Below are 20,158 nucleotides of genomic sequence, written 5' to 3' on the forward strand. Positions count from 1 at the left end.
AGATCATAAAAATTTAGGATCTGAGGGATGCCTGGGTGGCTCAATTGGTTAAACATGTGACTCTTGATTTTGGCTCAGGTCATGATGTAAGGGTCATGAGATCCAGCCCTGTGTCAGTCAGGCTCTATGCTCAGCTCTGAGCATCCTTGAGATTCTTTCTCTCCTTCTCCCTCTGCCCAGTCAGAATGGCTACACTTTGTTTACTTTCTTGTCAAACCCCAACCTTAGTTCCAACTCTTAGTCAGCTTTACACGTATACTTATGCAGCCATGTTTTGTAGAGAAAATATGCAGTCATGCTAATATTTTAATTTAAATGAACTTAAATTCATTACAAGAATTCAAGTGGGTCCCAAATGTGGCCCAGGAATCCTACAGTTCCAAGTCTACTTACACCATCTCCTAATTATACCTTCACCTCTCTCCTCAAATATCCAATACTCCCTCCTCCAACTTCTTAGTTGATGACCTTGCTTTCTATTACTAGATATTAATAAAAAAGAATATTCAAAAGTTCAGACCACCACATCACTCACCTACCAGCATCTATGCCCATATAATCCTGTTTCTGTAAATGAATTGCTTGAACCACCATCATAGGCCAAATCCTACTTTGTGCACAAGATCCCACAAACAATTGCTTAAGAAATTCACCAAACCTCTCCTGCACCACCAATTTTCCATTTCCACTGGAACTTTCCCATCAGAATATAAACATGCTTTACATCATCCTGTGCTTAAAAAATAATCCACTTATCTTTTTCCTTTGTTTAAAACTCAAGGATAATTAACATACAATGAAATATTAGTTTCAGATGTACGATATAATGACTAAGCAGTTGTATACATTTCTCAGTGCTCGTCAAGATAAATGTACTCTTAATACCCTTTATTTATTTCACCCATCCCTCCACCTACCTCCCATCCGGCAACCATCAGTTTGTTTTCTGTATTTAAGAGTCTGTTTTTCTGTTTGTCTCTTTTTTCTTTGTTTGCTTGTTTCATTTCTTAAACCCCATGTATGAGTGAAATCATATAGTATTTTCCTTCCTCTGTCTGACTCAGTGCACTTGGCATTATACCCTCTAGATCTATCCATGTTAATCCATGGTAATGGCAAGATTTCATTCTTCTTGAGAGCTGAGTAATACTCTGTGATATATATATTGATATATATATATATATCACCTCTTCTTTATCCATTTATCTATTGATGAAACACTTAGGTTCCTTTCATATTTTAGGTTAGTCCCACCGGTTTTATTTTGCTTTTGTTTCCCTTGCCAGAGGAGATATACTCACAAAAAATGTTTCTATGGTCAAAAAAATTACTATCTATGTTTTCTTCTAGAAGCTTTATGGTTTCAGGTCTCACTCACATTTAGGTCTTTAATCCATTTTGAATTTATTTTTGTGTATAGTGTAAGAAAGAAGTCTCATATTTCCAGCATCATTTGTTGAAGAGACTATCTTTCCCATTGTGTATCTTGCCTCCTTTGTCTAAGGTTAATTGACCATGAAAGTGTGAGTTTACTTCTGAACTCTCTGTTCTGTTTTTGTGCCAGTACCATACTGCTTTGATTACTATAGCTTTGTAGTATCTTGAAATCTGGAATTGTAACACTTCCAGGAAAAAAAAATAATAATCCACTCTTGATCCCATATCCCTCTCTAGATACTCCCCCATTTCTCTTCCGTTTTCTAGCATAACTGCAAATGGGTTAACTAAGTCCATAGTCTCCAATTCCCTTTCCATTCTCTGTGAAACTGTTCTCACCAAGGTCCTAAATGACCTTCATATTACTAAATCCAATAGTCATTGCTCAACTTCCGTTTTACTTGTACCATGAACAGTTGATCACTCTCTCTTATTTGAAAAACTTTCTTCTTGACTTCAGGATACCACACTCCAATGGCTTTCCTCCTTACCTAACTTCTCAATATCCTTTGCTGGTTCCTGCTTCTTTTCCTGGTAGATAAATGTTAAGAAGGCATAAGGACTCAGTCTTTGATCTCATTTTCTATGTATCTTTTACTCCCTTGTTATTAGTATCCAATCTCATGGCATTAAGTGCCTTCTACACTTGGATAGCTCTCAGTCCAGACCTCTCCCCAGAACTCCATATTAACTCCACACTCCATATTAAATTCCCTAGTCAAAAATTCTACTCAAATGTCTAAAAGATATCTCTTACAACCTATACCCAATCATCAAATTCCATAAGCTCTATCATAAAAATATATTGAGAATTGAATCATTCATTTCCTCTACTGGGATCATTGTCATCACCATTCTCTCATCTGTATGACCATACTAGCCTAACTGGTTGCCCTACTCAAACACTATCCCTAGACACTGTGTGTCTTCTCAATAGTGCTTTGAGAAGAAACATGTAAATCCTAAGTCAGATCATATCACTCCTCTCCTCCAAACTCTCCAACAGCTACCAAGTTCACTCAAAAAAAAAAAAAAAAAAAAAAAAAAAAAAAAAACGAAAACTCAAAGTCATTTAATGATGCAAAAAACCCTAGGAAACCTATCACCTTTCTAACTTCACTTGCTATTTGGTTACCCCACTTCAGCCAAACTGGTCTCATTTTTATTCCTTGAACATGCCACGTATATGAGTTATCAATTGCTGCATAACAAACAATTCTTAAATGTACTACTCACTTAAAACAATATTATCTGGTTTATCTGGATTCTCTGCTTCAGTGTCTTTCACAGACTACAATCAACATCGGGGGCTGTAGTCATCTCAAGGCTCAAATGGTTAAAGATCCAATCTCACTTACACGGCTGTTGTCAAGATTCAGTTCCTCAGGGGCTATTGATCTGACAGCCTCAGTTCCTTACTGCATGTTGGCCAGAGACCACCCTCTGTTCCTTGCCACATAGGCCACTCTAATATAGCAGCTTGCTTCATCACAGCAGGCAATCCAAAAAGACAAGAGAAGCAATGGTAGCAAAAAAGAAGAGTCTTTTATAACATAATCTCAGAAGTGAGATCTCATCACTTCACCACTTAAGGCAAGGGAATTACATAAAGGAGGGAATAATATGATGCGGGAATCATTAGGAAACTTAGAAAAGGCTGTCTACCACAGCAGCTATGGTGCCACTCAGGAAGCACTGAAGACTTAGAATATTCTTCTTCTAGGGGCACCTGATTCTTGGTTTCCATTCAGGTGGTGATCTCAGGGTTGAATCAAGCCCCAGGTCAGGCTCCACACTCAGCATGGAGTCTGCTTGAGAGTCTCTCTCTCCCTCTGCCCTTCCCCCTGCTCATGCTGTCTCTCTCTCTCTCTCTTAGTGAATAAATCGCTAAAAAAAACAATATTCTTCCAGATATCAGCACGTTTCATTCCTTCACCTTAAGTCTTTTTGTTTGACCTAATGTCACCATCTCAAGATCTACCCTGAATGTTTTTTTAAATTATAATTCCTATCCTCACTGCAAACATTTCTCATCCCCACCTTTATTTTCTCTATTGCACTTACTGACTTTAAATTTTCATATAATTTACTTATTGTGGTTGATTTCTATTTTGTCAATTTAGCTAACCTAGTATTACAGTTTCATTTCCTCGCCTGAATAGTTACAGGTTAGTATGGCCACAAGAGATATTTTGCATAGTAATTGAAAGTGAAACAGCAGTCATATACTTTCACACTTAGGTCAGTACAGGGCATGAGGCAATGTTGCAGATTATGCAAATTCTCACCTAATCTGCTAGCTCATTTTGTTGGTGTGGGGCTGCAGCCAGGTCTGTACCTTCTTCAACTCCTGCCCGTTTCAACCTCTGCAACTTGTGGGTCTGTGACAAAGGACCAGTTCCTCCTGCAGATCATCTCTATCATCAAAGTTGAATCCTTGGAACTAGAGGAAAATGAATGCAGATTCCACTTTATTTTCATGGATTTCAGTTCATCCTTGCAGTTGCCATTTTTCCTTGCTTCCTCCTTTTGACAGCTTTGGTTGACCTTACACTAGAAATATCAGTATTGATATTGATATCCTAGTAGTTCTACTCCTCTGATATAACTCTAATACTCTTATTTATGTCAATTTTGTGCCACTAAAATATAAACTCCATGAGTAAGAAATTTTGTCTGTTTATTGTTCCTGCCCCAACACCAAGAACAGGGTCCAGCATATAGTAGAAAATCTTTAAACAAGAACATGATAGGAAACAGTCGTTGTTTTAAGCGCCAAAGATTGTAGACTGTTCATTAACTGCAACATAACCTCAACCATTCTTAATGTGGCAGTTTTAACTTGTGTCAACAAATTTTTACATTCTCTCCTTTAAGAGATGGAGTTTAATTTCTCTCCCTTTTTGTGTGAGCTGGAAGTAATAACTTGGTTCTAACAAGTGATAGCATGTAACTTCTCAGACTAGGTCATAAAATCATTGGTACTTCCTCTCTTGGATCACTCACTTTGGGAGAAGCCAGCTGCCATATCATGAGAACATCTCAGCAGCAGCCTAATGGAGATCCACAAGCTGAGGATGAGACTTCCTGCCAACAATTAACATTAACTTGCCAAGCAGGTAAGTGAGCCACCTTGGAAGATGATACTGCAGCCTCAGTCAATATCCTGATTGCAACCTCATGCAACAACTAAGATAGGCTGCTTTTGGATCCTGATCCACAAAACTTGTGTGAGATAATAAATGCTTATTGTTTTAATCCACGATGCTGGGATCCCTAGGTGGCGCAGCGGTTTGGCGCCTGCCTTTGGCCCAGGGCGCGATCCTGGAGACCCGGGGTCGAGTCCCACGTCGGGCTCCTGGTGCATGGAGCCTGCTTCTCCCTCTGCCTGTGTCTCTGCCTCTCTCTCTCTCTCTGTGTGTGACTATCATAAATAAATAAAAAATTTTAAAAAAATCCACGTGCTTAGGTTAATCTGAAAAAAAACAATAGGGGATCCCTGGGTGGCGCAGCGGTTTGGCGCCTGCCTTTGGCCCAGGGCGCGATCCTGGAGACCCGGGATCGAATCCCACGTCGGGCTCCCGGTGCATGGAGCCTGCTTCTCCCTCTGCCTGTGTCTCTGCCTCTCTCTCTCTCTGTGTGACTATCATAAATAAATTAAAAAAAAAAAAAAAACAATAGATAACTAGTACTTTGATTCATACAGAAATACACTAAAAATTGAAAAACCCATATACTGAAAATTATAACCACTGATGAAAGAAAGTGAAGATGATATAAATAAATGGAAAGAAATTCTGCACTCATTGATTGGAAGAATATTGTTTAAATGTTCCTACTGTGCAAAGCAATCCACAGAGTCAATACAATCCCTGTCAAAATTCCAAAGCATTTTTCACAGAAATAAAGCAAACAATGCTAAAATTTGTATTTGGATCTACAAAAGATCCAAATAGTCAAAGCAATTTTGAAAAAGAACAAAACTGGAGACATCATGCTTCGTGGTTGGTAATATTGCAAAGCTATAGTATGATACTGGCATAAAAAGACAGAGTGAGAACTGCCTGTGTGGCTCAATCAATTAAGTGCCCAACTCTTGACTTCAGCTTAGGTCATGATCTCAGAGTCATGAGATGGAGCCCGGCTTTAGGCTCTGTGCTCAGCAGAAGTCTGTTTGAGATTCTCTCTCTCCCTGTTCCTTTGCCCCTCCCCCCCCATATAAATAAATAAATCATAAAAAAAAAAAAAAACAGACACATTGATCAATGGAACAGAATAGAGACCCCAGAAATAAACCCATGCATATACGGTCAATTAATTTACAACAAAGGAGCCAAGAATATACAATGGGAAAGGACAATCTGTTCAATGAATAGTGCTGGAAAACTTGACAGCCACATGCAAAAGAACGAAACTGGAATATTTTCTTACAATACACAGAAATGAACTAAAAATGGATTAAAGACTTGAATGTAAGCCTGAAACCATAATATTCCTAGGAAAAAACAGAGGCACTGACATTGATCTTCGTTCTGACTCCAAAAGCAAAGGCAACAAAAGTGAAAATAAGCTAGTGAGACTACATCAAACTAAAAAGCTTCTTCATAGCAAAGGAAATTTTCAAGAAAATGGAAAGTCAACCTACCAAATAGGAGAGAGTATGTGTAAATCATATATGTAATAAGGGGTTAATATCCAAAATACATAAAGAATTCATACAACTCAATAGCAAAACGCAGAACAACCCAATTAAAAAAAAAGGCAGGGGATGTGAATAGACATTTTCCAATGAAGACATACAGATAGCCAACAGACACTGAAAAGACCCCCAATGTCACTAATAATCAGGGAAATGCAAATCAAAATGACAAGGAGATAGCATCTCACCCCAGTCAGAATGGCTAGTATCAAAACAAACAAACACATAAGAAATAACAAGTGTTGGTGAGGATGTGGAGAAAAGAAAACCCTTGTGCACTGTTGATAAGAATATAAATTCATCCAGCCACTGTAGAAAAAAGCAAGGAGTTTCCTCAAAAATCAAAAATAGAATTACATATGATCCAGTAATTCTACTTCTGGGTATTTATCTGAGGAAAATAAAAACACTAATTCAAAAAGATTTATGCATCCTCATGTTCACTGCAGCATTATTTTCAACAGCCAAGATATGGAAACAAATATGTATCAATGGATGAATGGATAAAGATGTCAGATGTAGGGCACCTGGGTGGCTCAGTCAGTTGAGCATCTGCCTTCGGCTCAGGTCATGATCTCAGGGTCCTAGGATCAAGCCCCACATAGGGCTCTACCCTCAGTGAGGAGTCTGCTTCTCCTTCACCCTTTTCTTCTATCCCTCCCCACTGCTCATGCACATGCTCTTTCTCAAAATAAATAAATCAAAAATATTTAGTATGTCAAATGTACATGTAATAGAATATTATTCATAAAAAAGTAATGAAACCTTGCCATTTGTGACATTATGGATAGACCCTTAAGGTATTAAGTGAAATAAGTCAGAGAAAGACAAATATTATATGATCTCATTTATATGCAGAATCTAAAAACAAAAACAAAAAACACTAAGTTAAATGATACAGAGAACAGATTGGTGGTTGCCAGAGGAGGTAGATTGAAGGGATAGCTAAAATGGGTGAAAGGGGTCAAAAGGTACAAAATTCTAGTTATAAAATAAGTAAGGGGAATGTAATGTATAACATGGTGATATTATATTAAAATATAATACTTTTCCATATTTGAAAGTTGCTAAGAAAGTAAATCTTTTTTTAGGATTTCAAATCCTAATCTCTACACCCAACGTGGGGCTCAAATTTACAACCATGAGATCAAGAGTCACCTTCCACCAACTGAGCCAGCTAATTGTCCCTTAGAGAGTAAATTTTAAGAGTACTCAGCACAGGGATGCCTGGGTAGCTCAGCAGTTGAGTGTCTGCCTTTGGGTATGATCCTGGAGTCCCAGGATTGAGTCTCACGTCGGGCTCCCTACATGGAGCCTGCTTCTCTCTCTGCCTGTGTGTGTGCGCGCGCGCGCGCGTGTGTGTGTGTGTGTCATGAAAAAATAAATAAAATCTTTAAGAAAAAGAGTCCTCAGCACAAAGAAAAAAATTTCATAACTATGTATGGGGATAGAGGTTTACTAGACGTAATGAGATTACTTACCAACATATACAAATATCAAATCATTATGTTGTATACCTGACACTAATATGTCAATTATACCTCAATTTTAAAGAAAGGAAGAAAAAATAGATGAGAAGAAATACCAGTTTGAGCAAAGAATAAAACATGGGAGCAGAAGCACCCTTAAGAGCGCACATTCTCTCTCTCTTTCAGATGTTTTAACCCCATAGCCCAAAGGAAACAGTCATTTAAAAATCTTCAATATGAAAAAAAATCTTCAATATGTCTTTATAGCTTAGCATAAGCGGATGCTGGCATGGGCTGGATTGTGTCCCCCCAAAATTCATATGTTCAGCCCTAACCACTAATATCTCAGAATTTGGTGGTATTTGGAGACAAGATCTTTAAAAAGTGGCAATTAAGTAGGGTCATTAGCATAGGCCCTAATCCAGTATGACTCGTATTCTTTTAAGAGGAGATTGGGATACAGACAGGTAGAGAGGTAAAGGATGTGAAGATACAAGAAAAGAGTCATCTACAGGCCACAGAAGGCCTGAAAACAAACATGGACACCTTGATCTCAGACTCCTAGCCTCCACAATAGTGAGAAAATAAATTTCTGTTGTGTGAGCCACCCAATCTGTGGCATTTTGTAATACAGGTAATTTAGATATTCTAAATGAAATCTAATTTGGCAAAACTCTCCACTGCGATTTGGTACTTAAACTTTGTTACTGCCTAGTACCTTCTGTTCATTAGTAATGATACGGAAGAGCTGGGTTCTTGTCTCAGGGAGTGGAAGAATGAATCGCACTGACAGCAGAGAACAAGCAAAGCAATAGAAGTTTATTGCTTGAGAAAGCTCTCAAAAGTGAGAGGGGTCCCCACAGGGTTGCCACTGAGGGCTTGTAGGGACTGTCTTTTATAGGAAACTGACCAGGGAACTTGGTAAATTTCTTATCAACATCAGGATGGACTCATAAATATGTGTTTATTTAGAACAAACATGGTGGACTTATAATAAACAAGACGTTTATAAAAATCATGTTTATAAAAATAAGGTGTTCCCATCTCTCTGGTTAGTATCTCTTCCATAACAATTCTATACATCTGGGATTTCTGTGATTACTTAGTAGCCATTAAAGGGGGAATCCTCCCTAACATTTTGGAGGTAGAGAGCCAGGTTTATTATTTGTTTTTCCTGCCTTATCTCTGTTTTCGTGGGGTGGGTAGGAGCCTGACTCTGGGGCCTTTCCCTCATCTTTCCCTGCCTAGCCCCCTCTGCCCCTAACTAGTTCCTACCTCGGTGAGATAAAGCAAGACGAGGTAAGAAAAACATGGGGTGAGAGGTGAGCCTCAGAAACTTTAGTTCTTTCGAATTAAATTTCCTAAAAACTTGTCTTTCCAACCCTAACCACAAAAGCAATGTTTGCGCTTACTAATTAAATTCTTTCCCCCAGAAATATATGTAGGGATTTCGTGAAGAGCCTGTAGATCTCTGCTGGGGCCCTTTAACCATTTTTTCGTGACAGCAACTGTGGCAACGCATCTTCCCAAACGGTCCACTACCAAGTAAAAACGTCGCTTGGAGCCTCCCTTTTGCTTCATACCAGAGGACAACAAGAAAGGGAACTCAGGAAAAAAGGTAATGGCAATTAATTAATAAGCACATATCTAGGACCACCAGTATTCCTAAACATTTTTAACTTTACAAGGGGTAGTTATTTCTTTAATTGCTGCTCCCTCAAAGAATGTACAGAGGGAGGCAAGAGCCAGGCGCCCGCTTTCAAGTCAAGGGAGCCCAGCTGCGACCGGGGGCGCGGCGGGTCAGCCTGCGACACGGGAGATGAGGAGGGGGCATCCCGGTGGCCCAGCGGCTCAGCGCCCGCCTTCAGCCCATCCGGCTCCTGCATGGAGCCTGCTTCTACCTCTGCCTCTCTCTGTGTCTTTTGTGAATGAGCGAATGAATGAATGAATGAATGGATGAATAAAATCTTTAAAAAGAAAAAAGAAATGCGGAGGGGCACACGGCAATGGGTTTCCCATACGTTCTTCAGGCTAATGTCCTTTCCTTTTATAAACTTGTGTTTCGGTGAGGCTTTCAGTAATGAGTGTAAAGACTCCTAAGAGATTCAACCAGAAAAAAAAAAAAAAAAAAAAAGAACAAAAACGAAAAATGAAAAACAAACCAATAAAAACACAACTGACTCCGTGTCAGGGATACCCGCGCTTCAGGACCGACGATCCCAGCGCAACACGGAAGACCACGGCAGTTCATTAATAGACCAAAAAAACCAGCGGGTTCCATATGTATTAACCTACCTAAAGCTTTAGAGGCGGAGAACTACGTAACTGGGTGTTTCGGTAACTATAGCAACGTCAAAAGTAACTACCCTAAACAGGAAACAAAAGCTTTTCACCTTCCCGCCCCGTCAGCGGGACAGCTCCAACGGCGGGACTTCCTGGTCTCGCGAGAGCCTTCTCACTCCTCCCGCTTGCGCGTGCGTCAGGCTGGTGAGCGGGCCAGTCCCCAGGATGGACGGGGGGAGGCGGTGCAAGCTCCGAGAGGTGGGAGGGGCCATGCGGAAGGGGTGGAACCGCGCAGGGGCTGGGAGGGGCAGAGCAGAGGGGCGAATCGCGTGGGCCCCGCCCCTCGCGGCGCTTCCCGGAATAGCGTCATCCGCTCTATAAGAGAGCGTGCGCCCGCGGCCTCGGCCTTTTTACGTCCGGGAAGCGTCGGGCTCCGCGCGGGTGGCTACACTGTGCCCCCGTGTGTTGTGCGCTGAGGTGATCACGGAGGCCGAACTTTGGCTTAGTTAAAATGCAGGAGTTTCAAGAGTCCTGTAATGGTAGGGCCGCGTCGCCTTTGGAAACCTCTAAGGTTAGAAAACCTGAGGGGACGCAGGGGTTTCTTAGGTCGCGAGGCGGCCACGTGCAGCCCTGGGTGCCGAGGCCTGGGCCCTCGGGCGAAGGTTGGTGGCACGTACCAACTCCCGCGAAGGCCGTGAATTCCGCCGTCGGGGTCCGGCGGCCATCTTGAATCTCGCCGCCGCAGGCCTGGTAACCCTGCGGCCCGGTACTACCCCCGTTCGGATAGAGAAGGTGAGTAGTGGCCGAAGTTGTGCTTGCTCGTCCGGTGTGGGATTGTGAACCTCCATGTGTCTTTGGGACCTGTCAGCTGTGGCAGTCTCCCTTCCTAGCCATGGAAGAGCATATTCTTGTTTATTGGCAAAGCTGTCACCATCTAATTGGTATCAGATTCTGACTTGCACAAGTAACATTCTTCATTTGGAAAACGTAGAGGCTGCTGGGTTACGGGGCACGCATCTAACTATTGTTCAAATGTTCCTAGGAGGCTGAGCTGATCCGATGGATGGTAGAAAACGTGACAAGGTACGTGCGCCCTTTTTATTTCTATTTATTTTAAAGATTTTATTCATTTGCTTACGACGCAGACAGGGAGAAGCAGGCTCCACGCAGGGAGCCCGACATGGGACTCGATCCCGGGTCCCCAGGATCAGGCCCTGGGCCGAAGGCGGCGCTAAATCGCTGAGCCACCTGCGCTGCTTTTTAAATTAATGTTTCGTTGTTAGCCTGAAACCCTTAGTGCTAAGGAATTGGAAGGCCAGGTTGGCCCATTTCGCTGTGACTTTAATTTGAAAGCGTAAATTGCCAGCAAAAGAAAGTAACCAGTGGTTGCTAACACTCAACCCTGTGATGTAAGTGCACGGAGTTTCATAAAGCTGGTTTTGTCTTGCAGATAATCCAGGAGTTCAAGGTGAGGTCGGTAAAGTCCTGTTGACTTCAGAGTTCCTGTGGTGTACTGTGAATCGTGAATTTAAATCTCAACAGCTTGGATATCCAGTGGCGAATAATGTTTTGGAAACCATCAGGGTGGTGTTTTCACCCTGAATATTATAGTGTAAGTATGGCATTTAAATAGAGGATAAGTGGGCGCTTCTCTGCTTGCTACAATTAAATAAAATGCTTGATTCATCTGGAGAATCCTGTTCTCCGACTAAATGATATGGAAGTGGAAAGGTAGCTACAAATAGCAACAGACTACCTTTTCTGCCAAGAGCTGGTTTGGAAGTAGTAGGAGTATTGTAAGGTAGTACAGTATTTGGAGGGAAACAAACCCAGGTACCCCTGAGAGACAGCACAATCACTTTATACCACACAAAAGATTCAGGCTACTATACAAGGTGAACAGCTATGCACTTTTATTTGTACAAATGTGCACTGAACACTTGTGTTTTTTAAAAGTCACATTTAACAAGAAAAAGCTATTATTAACAAAGGCATATATTAGAAGTATGGCCTGTGCGAAGTTTCATTAACAATAAAATGTCTCCTGCACATTGTCTCAAGCCTTTGTGCAGGTGTGCACTGTGTACCTCTTCTCTAGATGTAAATACTTGAAAAGTTTTTACTTTATCAAACTTAAATAAAAGTTTTTAATGTTACTCTGCCTGATAGCATTGCAGTTCTGCAAAGTAGTAAACTATAAAGCACCTTTCTGTTAGCACCAGTTTTTTACAGAGCTGAAGATTTACAAAAAGGATAGAAATAGACACAGGGAAACTAGTAAAAGTTCACACTGATCTCTTCACCTGTTTTTATGCATCTGCTTCTTGAATATACACAAACTATCTAAGGGCTCTAGGTATTAGCAATCATTCTCTTGTCTGTTGGTGATTACTTACGTAGCCTGAAGGGCATGCCTTTTATATTTGGGCAAAGATTTTGCATTGTTAGGAAGAATGTCTTGTAAGGGTACATAGAAGAAGGCAGCTGTCCAGTACTGAGTTGGGAAATAGCTAGAGAGAAAACTTGATTTTCAAACTGCAGTAGAGGGGGAAAACTGTCAACACTGGGGCTCCCATTCTGAAGTTTGGATCCCACTGTCTCACCAGTCCTCTTGAGTCGATTTGAAAGCTAGGGATACTATAAAATCTTACCAGCCTCTCAAGTTTGTCAGTGAGGTGCATAGCCACTTACACAGTGCCTAGCACACAGCTGGCTATGAATTAAGTACATTGAAACAAATGAGTTTAGAACTTAACTGCTATACAAGCAGAGAGCATTTTTTTAACTGCATTTTTATTAGCTGGCACTATCAAGATAATGGAAATCTACAGGTCTGAGTCATTACAGGAAAGTTGCAATAGATGGCACTATATTCATGGTCCAGCAAATGGCATGATGCCAAGGAAAAATTTTATCAAGATGTAAATTAGAAGTAGCTGAAAGTAACTGCTAGAGGATGTTAAAACAAATAAAGTGGATAAATTAGGTTGTATATCCCAAAACTTGGAAGGCATTCTTTGCTATCTGGTATTTTTCCAAATTTTGTTAGGTAACTAGAATGTGTTGCCATAGTGCATGGTAGAGGGTTCATTCAGGAATGTATTGTGACTGATCCTATTCCAGTCTAGGTTTATAATGGATTCCTTCACCTTTTTGGCTCTTGATTTCCTCACTTGTCAAAGGTTAACAAAGATTCGATGTATAAAGATCTCTTAGCCTTTTGAAGAAAATCTAAGTCTAATAATTCCACAATATCACTCTTAAGTATAATAGAGTATTGATTCAATTATAAGCTCTTAATCTTAAAAACAGCCATATTGCACAATTGATACACAGTAATCCCTGGAGAGTGCTGAGAATGAAGACCTTTGTCTTCAGAGTAGTTTTTGGGTAGACAACAATGCTAATTTAAGGATAATTAGTACTACACTGAGGTATCTAATAATGTTCACAATCACAAATTCTCAAGCAGCAAATGATGCACATGATTTAATCACAACACAAAAGAAGAAACATGGCTCTCATCCCCAAAAGTTGGCATCTCTGGCTGAGTGCTAATGTGGAGGTTGAAAATTTTCTGACATATTTTCAGGTTTCCATGAAGAGTTACAATTTGGTGACACTTTTTATCCAGGGTACAAAGGCTGAGACTTTGGTATAGACACCAGGTGAATCCTTGACTCCACAGCCATACCCCCACGAGGTAACCCCATATACAACCCAACTTTCTCCTGACCGAGCACACATGAGTGGTCCTCCGCTGTCTCCTTGGCAGCTGTCAACACGTTTGTGTTCATGTAGATTTCCAGCACAAAGCATCCTTCTTGTAAACCGACTCCTATAACGTTCTTCACAAAACCTCTTTGGAAGTAAAGGAATGGCTGCTTGTTGTAGAGTTCTTGAATAGGCTTGTCCTGGTCAAGACCAAATAATCTGAATTAGATGCCACTAAAGATAAAGACCTTACAGAAAACATTTAAACAGTTCAGTGAACACTTAATAGTCTTGAAAATAAAACCCTTATGATAGAATGTAGTTTGAGTGATGACTAAATGGTATAGGAGGACAGTGGCAAGAACTATTCTAAATAGAAATATAGTATTTCATAAGGGTTGAGAAACAAAAACCTTCCTATGTACCTAACAAGCCTGTTAGGCCATTAGAGGTGAGTGTACTCTGGCAAGCCACCCAGTGGCTAAAATGTATAATTGATAATGTTATCTTATATTTTCTCAGTTGGAATAATTCATAATAAAATGTTCTCTGTAAAGATAGTGGTCTTTGTCATCTCTTTTATCTCCTTATCTGAATCTTTCCTCTTGAATTGTAATGACAGAGTTAAGCCTTCTCAAAGATGATTTGCCTCATTAGATCCACATAGTGTACAGAGAAGGCACTTACACTAATCTGATTATTGTGTCATCCAGGAAATGTTTTCTTTATGGATTATCTCAGAATTGGTCGTTACATGCTTTTTAAGTATTCTATATTTGCAACAGATGCTGCCTTTTGCAGCTATGAAATGACTAGCATAAGCCAATATTTAATGCAGTTTATGGTAAAATGCATACTGAAACGTTTACTAAATAAAACACTGAAATTACCACCTGTAGAAATACTTGAGGCTCTTTTTAAGAGCACAGTGATTAGTGTTGATCGTTTTTAATGCAAAGTGGTCAACAGCCATATGTGAATTAAGCACCCAGTCCAGGTGAGCCTTAGATCTGTTCCAAGGCCATCCTGAACAACACTAGCTGACAGACACTGGCTTAATCCTGTAGCAAGACTGACCATACAGAAAACTGCCTGAGAAAAGTAGAAGATAAACACTTTGCTCTAGCTTGGGGATTGGGAAGGTGGCATGAAGGACAAAAAGTGGGTTTGGCCCTCTGCTTCAAACAAAGCTTTGCTTTTTGTGTTCTGTATATAGGGATTCTCCATAAGATGGAGTTAGATAATGGCCTTCATTACAGAAAAAGTAAGGCCAACACCAAAGCCCTTGCTGGTGTAGCTGTATTCCTCTGGGAAAACTAAAATGCAGCCAGCCAGGCCCAATTTGAAGAAGAAAATCCAGACCCTGTTGGAATAAGGTCTTAAAAATCACTTCCTCTTTTAGTAAAGTACAGGATTCTCTACCCCTTAAGGCAATTGAGTTCTGTGAAATTGTGCTAAACAATGGTAAACAACAGTATCCCTCAAGATATGAATCCAAAATACACGCATGTGTTAACACGGACAGTTTCCAATTAACTAAGCCTGAACCCATTTAAGATTTTACTACCCATTTTACACTCTGAAAGTATTGATTCCAGACATAGGTGCCCATTATTTCATTTGTTCTCTGTTACTATCTACATTACCTGTGTCTCCCCATCCTGTTATGTAACAATTGGAGGTGGTTTTCTGTGGCCTCTCCCTCCGGAATGGCAAACAGGCTGGCAAGACGTGGCTGCTAAATCGGACACATTGCTCATCTGGTCCTTCTAATCTAACCAGGGCAATGTCGTAGTCACTGCTGTCAGGTCGATACTCCCGATGAATCACAATCTGCTGGACTCCAATTTCTTCTTCAAATTCATCTGGCACCAGAGTATGATAATCACCAACCCGAACAGCATAGCTCCTTGTGCTGTTACCATACCTAAGAGTCAGAGAGCTAGTAAGAGGCTGCAAATGGACATGTTGGGAGGGAAGGTTAATAGAGACGCTCAAGCCTTTCTTCCTAATCATCCCTTTCTGTAAGTTTACCCTTTCATAGTTCTCTGACCTCACCACCCTCAGTCCTATACTTGAAACCCATTTCATCATTTCACGGTTTAATTCAGGTTCCTGTGTAATTGTTTTCTGAGAAGGAGCAAATGTGAAGGACGAATGGAAAATACAGCTAATCATTAACCTGTTATTTCCCCACCATGATAAAGAATCAAAACAGGAACAAATACAGAGCAAATTTACTGTCTGTATTTGCTGTCTTCATTTTTCTATCATTTCCAAGATGTTAGTTCATCACGAAGCTCTTTGAGGGCAATAACCATGGCTGGTCTAACTTTGTATCCTTCAAAGCACTTAGCACAATCCACTTTACTCCTCTTTGTTGTGAACTGAATGGAAATCAAAATTCTATTTTCAGAGCAACATATATTCATTATATTCTCTCATCTCTTGAATCTGTCCAGACATCATCCCACTGAGACCTGGTTTAAATTGCAATGAAAAAACTAGTGGGGCCAAAGACTGATGTCTAATGGCTTTGAAGAAGTGTAGAGCCATAAAACTAAGGACAGGAGGTGGAGAGCCTCTCTCACAACAAGGATTTATCTGGTTCTAAATGTCCATAGTGCTGAGGTTGAGAAACTGCTTTAGGCGGTGCACCAGAATAAAGGTATATCCGTTGAAAAAACGAGCTGAGGACTATTAATTTTGTAAATACTGTTTCTACTTTAATTGAATAGTTTAAGGAAAAAAGACATACACATTAAAAATATCCATTCATTCATTCACTAAATCAATAAACATGCTGCATTCCTATATAATGGGGCATTACTATTTTAGGTGTTTAAGATGCATTAGTGAACATAAAGAATCCCTGTCCTTGAATGCATCTTGTTTAAGCGAGGGAGACAGAACTATAAACTTATTAACAAATTGGATAGTCTGTTATAAAGTGGTGTTAACAGAGATTAAGGATATTGGGAGTGCTGGGGGACAGGAGGACAGAGTTGAGTTTGAAATTTGCTGTTTCAGGGATCCCTGGGTGGCGCGGCGGTTTAGCGTCTGCCTTTGGCCCAGGGCGCGATCCTGGACACCCAGGATCGAATCCCACGTCAGGCTCCTGGTGCATGGAGCCTGCTTCTCCCTCTGCCCCTCTCTCTCTCTCTCTCTCTCTCTCTCTGTGTGACTATCATAAATAAAAAAAACAAATTTTCCTTTAAAAAAAAAAAAAAAGAAATTTGCTGTTTCAAATCAGAAGCTTCGTGATAAACTAATATCTTGGAAATGATAGAACAATGAAGACGGCAAATAGAAGTAAAATTGCATGATTTACTATTGCCCATGATTGCCTATTTAAATACAACCTCCCATTTCCTCTTGTAAAATTACTGGATGTTCTAAGTTTCTCAAACACTCTACTAACTCTATATGGGGCTTGCAGTGTATAAAGTAATTTTCTTAACTATGTCAGCTCAAAAAACTGAACAATGCAACAAAGATGATATAGCTTATTCAGCCACCTATCATTGATCTATATTACTAGTAATTTCCCTTAATTTCCTGATTCTCCACTTCCAACCTTAGGTCATCACAGATCTTTAAAATTCAGGGTTTTTTTTATACATTGTTCCCAGAGAATATCCCTTGTGGATTTCACTTTAATATTTAAGTAAAGTGGGGCATTATTTCACATCCTGAAACAGTAAAAAGTAATACTCATAGAGAAAAATCAGATCTAAATATTTCTTACTTCCACATTTTATGTACTGATACTATATTATAAAAATTCAGTATGCCCAATTAATATATTCAGGCTTTAAAGTAAAACCTCGGGATCCCTGGGTGGTGCAGCGGTTTGGCGCCTGCCTTTGGCCCAGGGCGCGATCCTGGAGACCCGGGATCGAATCCCACGTCAGGCTCCCGGTGCATGGAGCCTGCTACTCCCTCTGCCTGTGTCTCTGCCTCTCTCTCTCTCTCTCTCTGTGACTATCATAAATAAATTAAAAAAAAAAAAATTTAAAGTAAAACCTCAATAAATCACCTCAAGTGATTTAATACCTTTGTGAAAAAAGAATCAATGCCAAGGGATGCCTGGGTGGCCCAGTCAATTAAGCATCTGACTCTTGGTTTCAGCTTAGGTCATGATCTTAGAGCTATGATACTGAGCCCTTGAGTGGGGCTCTGCACTCAAGGTGGAGTATGCTTGAGATTCTCTCTCCCTCCTCATACCTCTCCCACTTTGTGCTCTCTTCTCTCTCGCTCTTTAAAGAAATCTTTTTAAAAAAAGATGAATTGCCAGTGCTCCTTGAACGTCCTGCTGAAATGTTTCATGTATCTTTAGCATGGAGTTGAAGAAATTATCTCTAGCTCCACTATCTAATACGGTAGCCAGTACCCACATATGGATGTTGGAGTACTTGAAATGTAGTTAGTCTGAACTGAAATGTGCTAAAAGTATAAAATATGCAATGGATTTTGAATACTTACCATGAAAAAGAATACTAAACATACTGTCTTTATAAAGAATAAGTATTAAATATCCCAATTTTTATATTATATTTTGCAATGATATTTTGGATATGCCAAGTTAAATAAAATATAATTAAAATTAATTCGACCTGTTGGTTTTTTTTTTTAATTTATTTAAATATTTGAGAGAAAGAATGCACAAGCAAGGGGAGGGTCAAAGGGAGAGAGAGAATCTCAACCAGATTCCCCACTGAGAGTGGAGGGAGCCCAATGTGGGGCTCAGTCTCACAACCCTAAGATCATAACCTGAGCCATAACATAAGCCATAACCTGAGTCAGATGCTCAACCAACTGAGCTACCCAGGTAACCCTTACCTATTTATCTTTTAATGTGCCTACTAGAAAATTTAGTCATATTTGTGGTTCACATTGTATTTCTGCTAGATAGCACTGGTCTAGAGACATAGTTTGGCATAAACTAGGCATCCTATTTTATTATATTTCTTTAATGCAGTCTCTTACATTGCTTATATTTTTTAAGACTGAATTATGAGACATTCCCTTCATATGTGAACTTTCTGTATCCTTTCAGATAATTACATTACTGTTCACTGAAAAAAAAAAGTCACTGCACAATATTTTCCACACTTTGAAAGAGAGCTGTGATACTCTGTTAAAATAATCCTTGTATCTAAACTAGCCATATAAATATATTCTACATTATCTGAAAACTGGTCTTCAGCCAGTAAACAAAGAAACAAGACATTACTGCAACAAGGAAATTTTGTTCTAAAATATCCCAGTGTTAAAGTCTTGGGCAATACTGCCTCAATGTGTCACCTCATACCTGGATTTCTGCAAGTCTGTCCAATAGCCTTGCTGCTTCAAGTTTTAACTTTCAGTTCCTTCATCACACTGCAGCCAGAATGAGGTTTCTATCTGACAATATATAACTAACTCTTTTGTATACCCTTCAAGGGGTCTCCATTATCTACACAAATAAAGTTCAAATTCCTTAAATGAAATGCAAATTCATCCAAGAAAGGGCCTTGTTCACCTGATACCAGCCTGATCTCCATGTCCCTATCATTTTAGCTACTCGAAGAGGTGTCTCATACACCTGTCTCTATTAAAACTATTCGCAGTATTATCCCCCTTCCTATCCTAGTATGGTAAAAACTGATTTTATCACTCAAGTTTCAAGTCAAAAAAACCTAGGAAGCTCTTCCTGCCCTGCCTGAAAACTGGCCAATCCTGTCTTTGTTTTTTTTTTTGTTTTTTTTTTGCTTTTTGTTTTTAAAGATTTTTATTTATTTATCCATGAGAGACCCACACAGAGAGAGAGAGAGAGAGAGAGAGAGAGAGAGAGAAGCAGAGACACAAGCAGGCTCCATGCAGGGAGTCTGATGTGGGACTCGATCCAGGGTCTCCAGGATCACACCCTGGGCCAAAGGCGGCACTAAACCGCCGAGCCACCTGGGCTGCCCCTAATCCTGTCTTTGAACAATCCCAATAGCACTGTCATAGCATTTATAACAGTTTCTAAGACTAAGTTAAAAGATCCCAGTCAAAGGCTCCTTAAGTGTAAGGACCATGCCATGCTCACTTTTGTATCCTAGCAGTAGGCAAAGTGCTTGGCACAGAGCAGTCTTAATCAATGTGTGTTAAACAACTTCTTTTCAAAGACATCCACATCTACATACATACATTGTCATCCCTAACTTGTTGAAATCAGCGTCAGCTTCTCACCAGCTCTTATAACACCATCACTAAAGTTTCTAATACTTTTTTTTTTTTTTTTGAGAGCAAGAGAAAGCATACACGCACACTCAGGGAAGAAGGGCAGAGGGAGAGAGAGAAAGAGAATCTTAAGCAGATGATGTGCTGAAAGCAGAGCCCATCGCAGGGCTCAATATCACGACTCCGAGTTCATGACCTAAGCTGAAATCAAGAGTAGGACACTCAACAAACAGAGCCACCTAGGCACCCCTCTATTACATTTTAAATTACCCAAATATCTAGTGTTCTTGTTAATGCTGGCTACTTACCAGAGTCACTTATACCACTTTTAAAAATATAAATGTCCAGG

The 20,158-nt window shown here is 40.0% G+C and overlaps 1 protein-coding gene, 1 long non-coding RNA gene and 1 other non-coding gene across 22 annotated transcripts in view; 1 reads left to right on the forward strand and 2 right to left on the reverse strand.

Annotated features, from left to right (window-relative positions):
- Window positions 1-10,180, reverse strand: part of LOC140623665 (uncharacterized) — a 155,079-nt gene extending 144,899 nt beyond the window's left edge. For 5 of the 20 annotated variants that reach the window (XR_012023226.1, XR_012023220.1, XR_012023218.1 and 2 more), the window contains exons 1-2: window positions 9,901-10,180; window positions 3,726-3,880 (exon numbers count right to left, since the gene is read on the reverse strand). This is a non-coding gene — a long non-coding RNA (uncharacterized lncRNA). The remainder of the gene's footprint in view (window positions 1-3,725; window positions 3,881-9,900) is intronic. The other 15 variants (XR_012023212.1, XR_012023214.1, XR_012023207.1 and 12 more) reach the window with 9 other exon arrangements.
- A 550-nt stretch (window positions 10,181-10,730) lies between these two features.
- LOC140624079 (small nucleolar RNA SNORA24) lies at window positions 10,731-10,861 on the forward strand. Its single transcript, XR_012023613.1, has one exon. It is a non-coding gene; the product is annotated as a small nucleolar RNA SNORA24 (small nucleolar RNA).
- A 916-nt stretch (window positions 10,862-11,777) lies between these two features.
- PRSS12 (serine protease 12) overlaps window positions 11,778-20,158 on the reverse strand; it is a 77,913-nt gene continuing 69,532 nt past the window's right edge. The window contains exons 12-13 of the mRNA XM_072810141.1: window positions 15,249-15,529; window positions 11,778-13,802 (exon numbers count right to left, since the gene is read on the reverse strand). Coding sequence (XP_072666242.1) covers window positions 13,495-13,802; window positions 15,249-15,529 — 589 coding nt within the window. The 3' untranslated portion in view covers window positions 11,778-13,494. The remainder of the gene's footprint in view (window positions 13,803-15,248; window positions 15,530-20,158) is intronic.

Source organism: Canis lupus, chromosome 33, assembly GCF_048164855.1.
Source record: "Canis lupus baileyi chromosome 33, mCanLup2.hap1, whole genome shotgun sequence".
NCBI classification, from domain to species: Eukaryota; Metazoa; Chordata; class Mammalia; order Carnivora; family Canidae; genus Canis; species Canis lupus.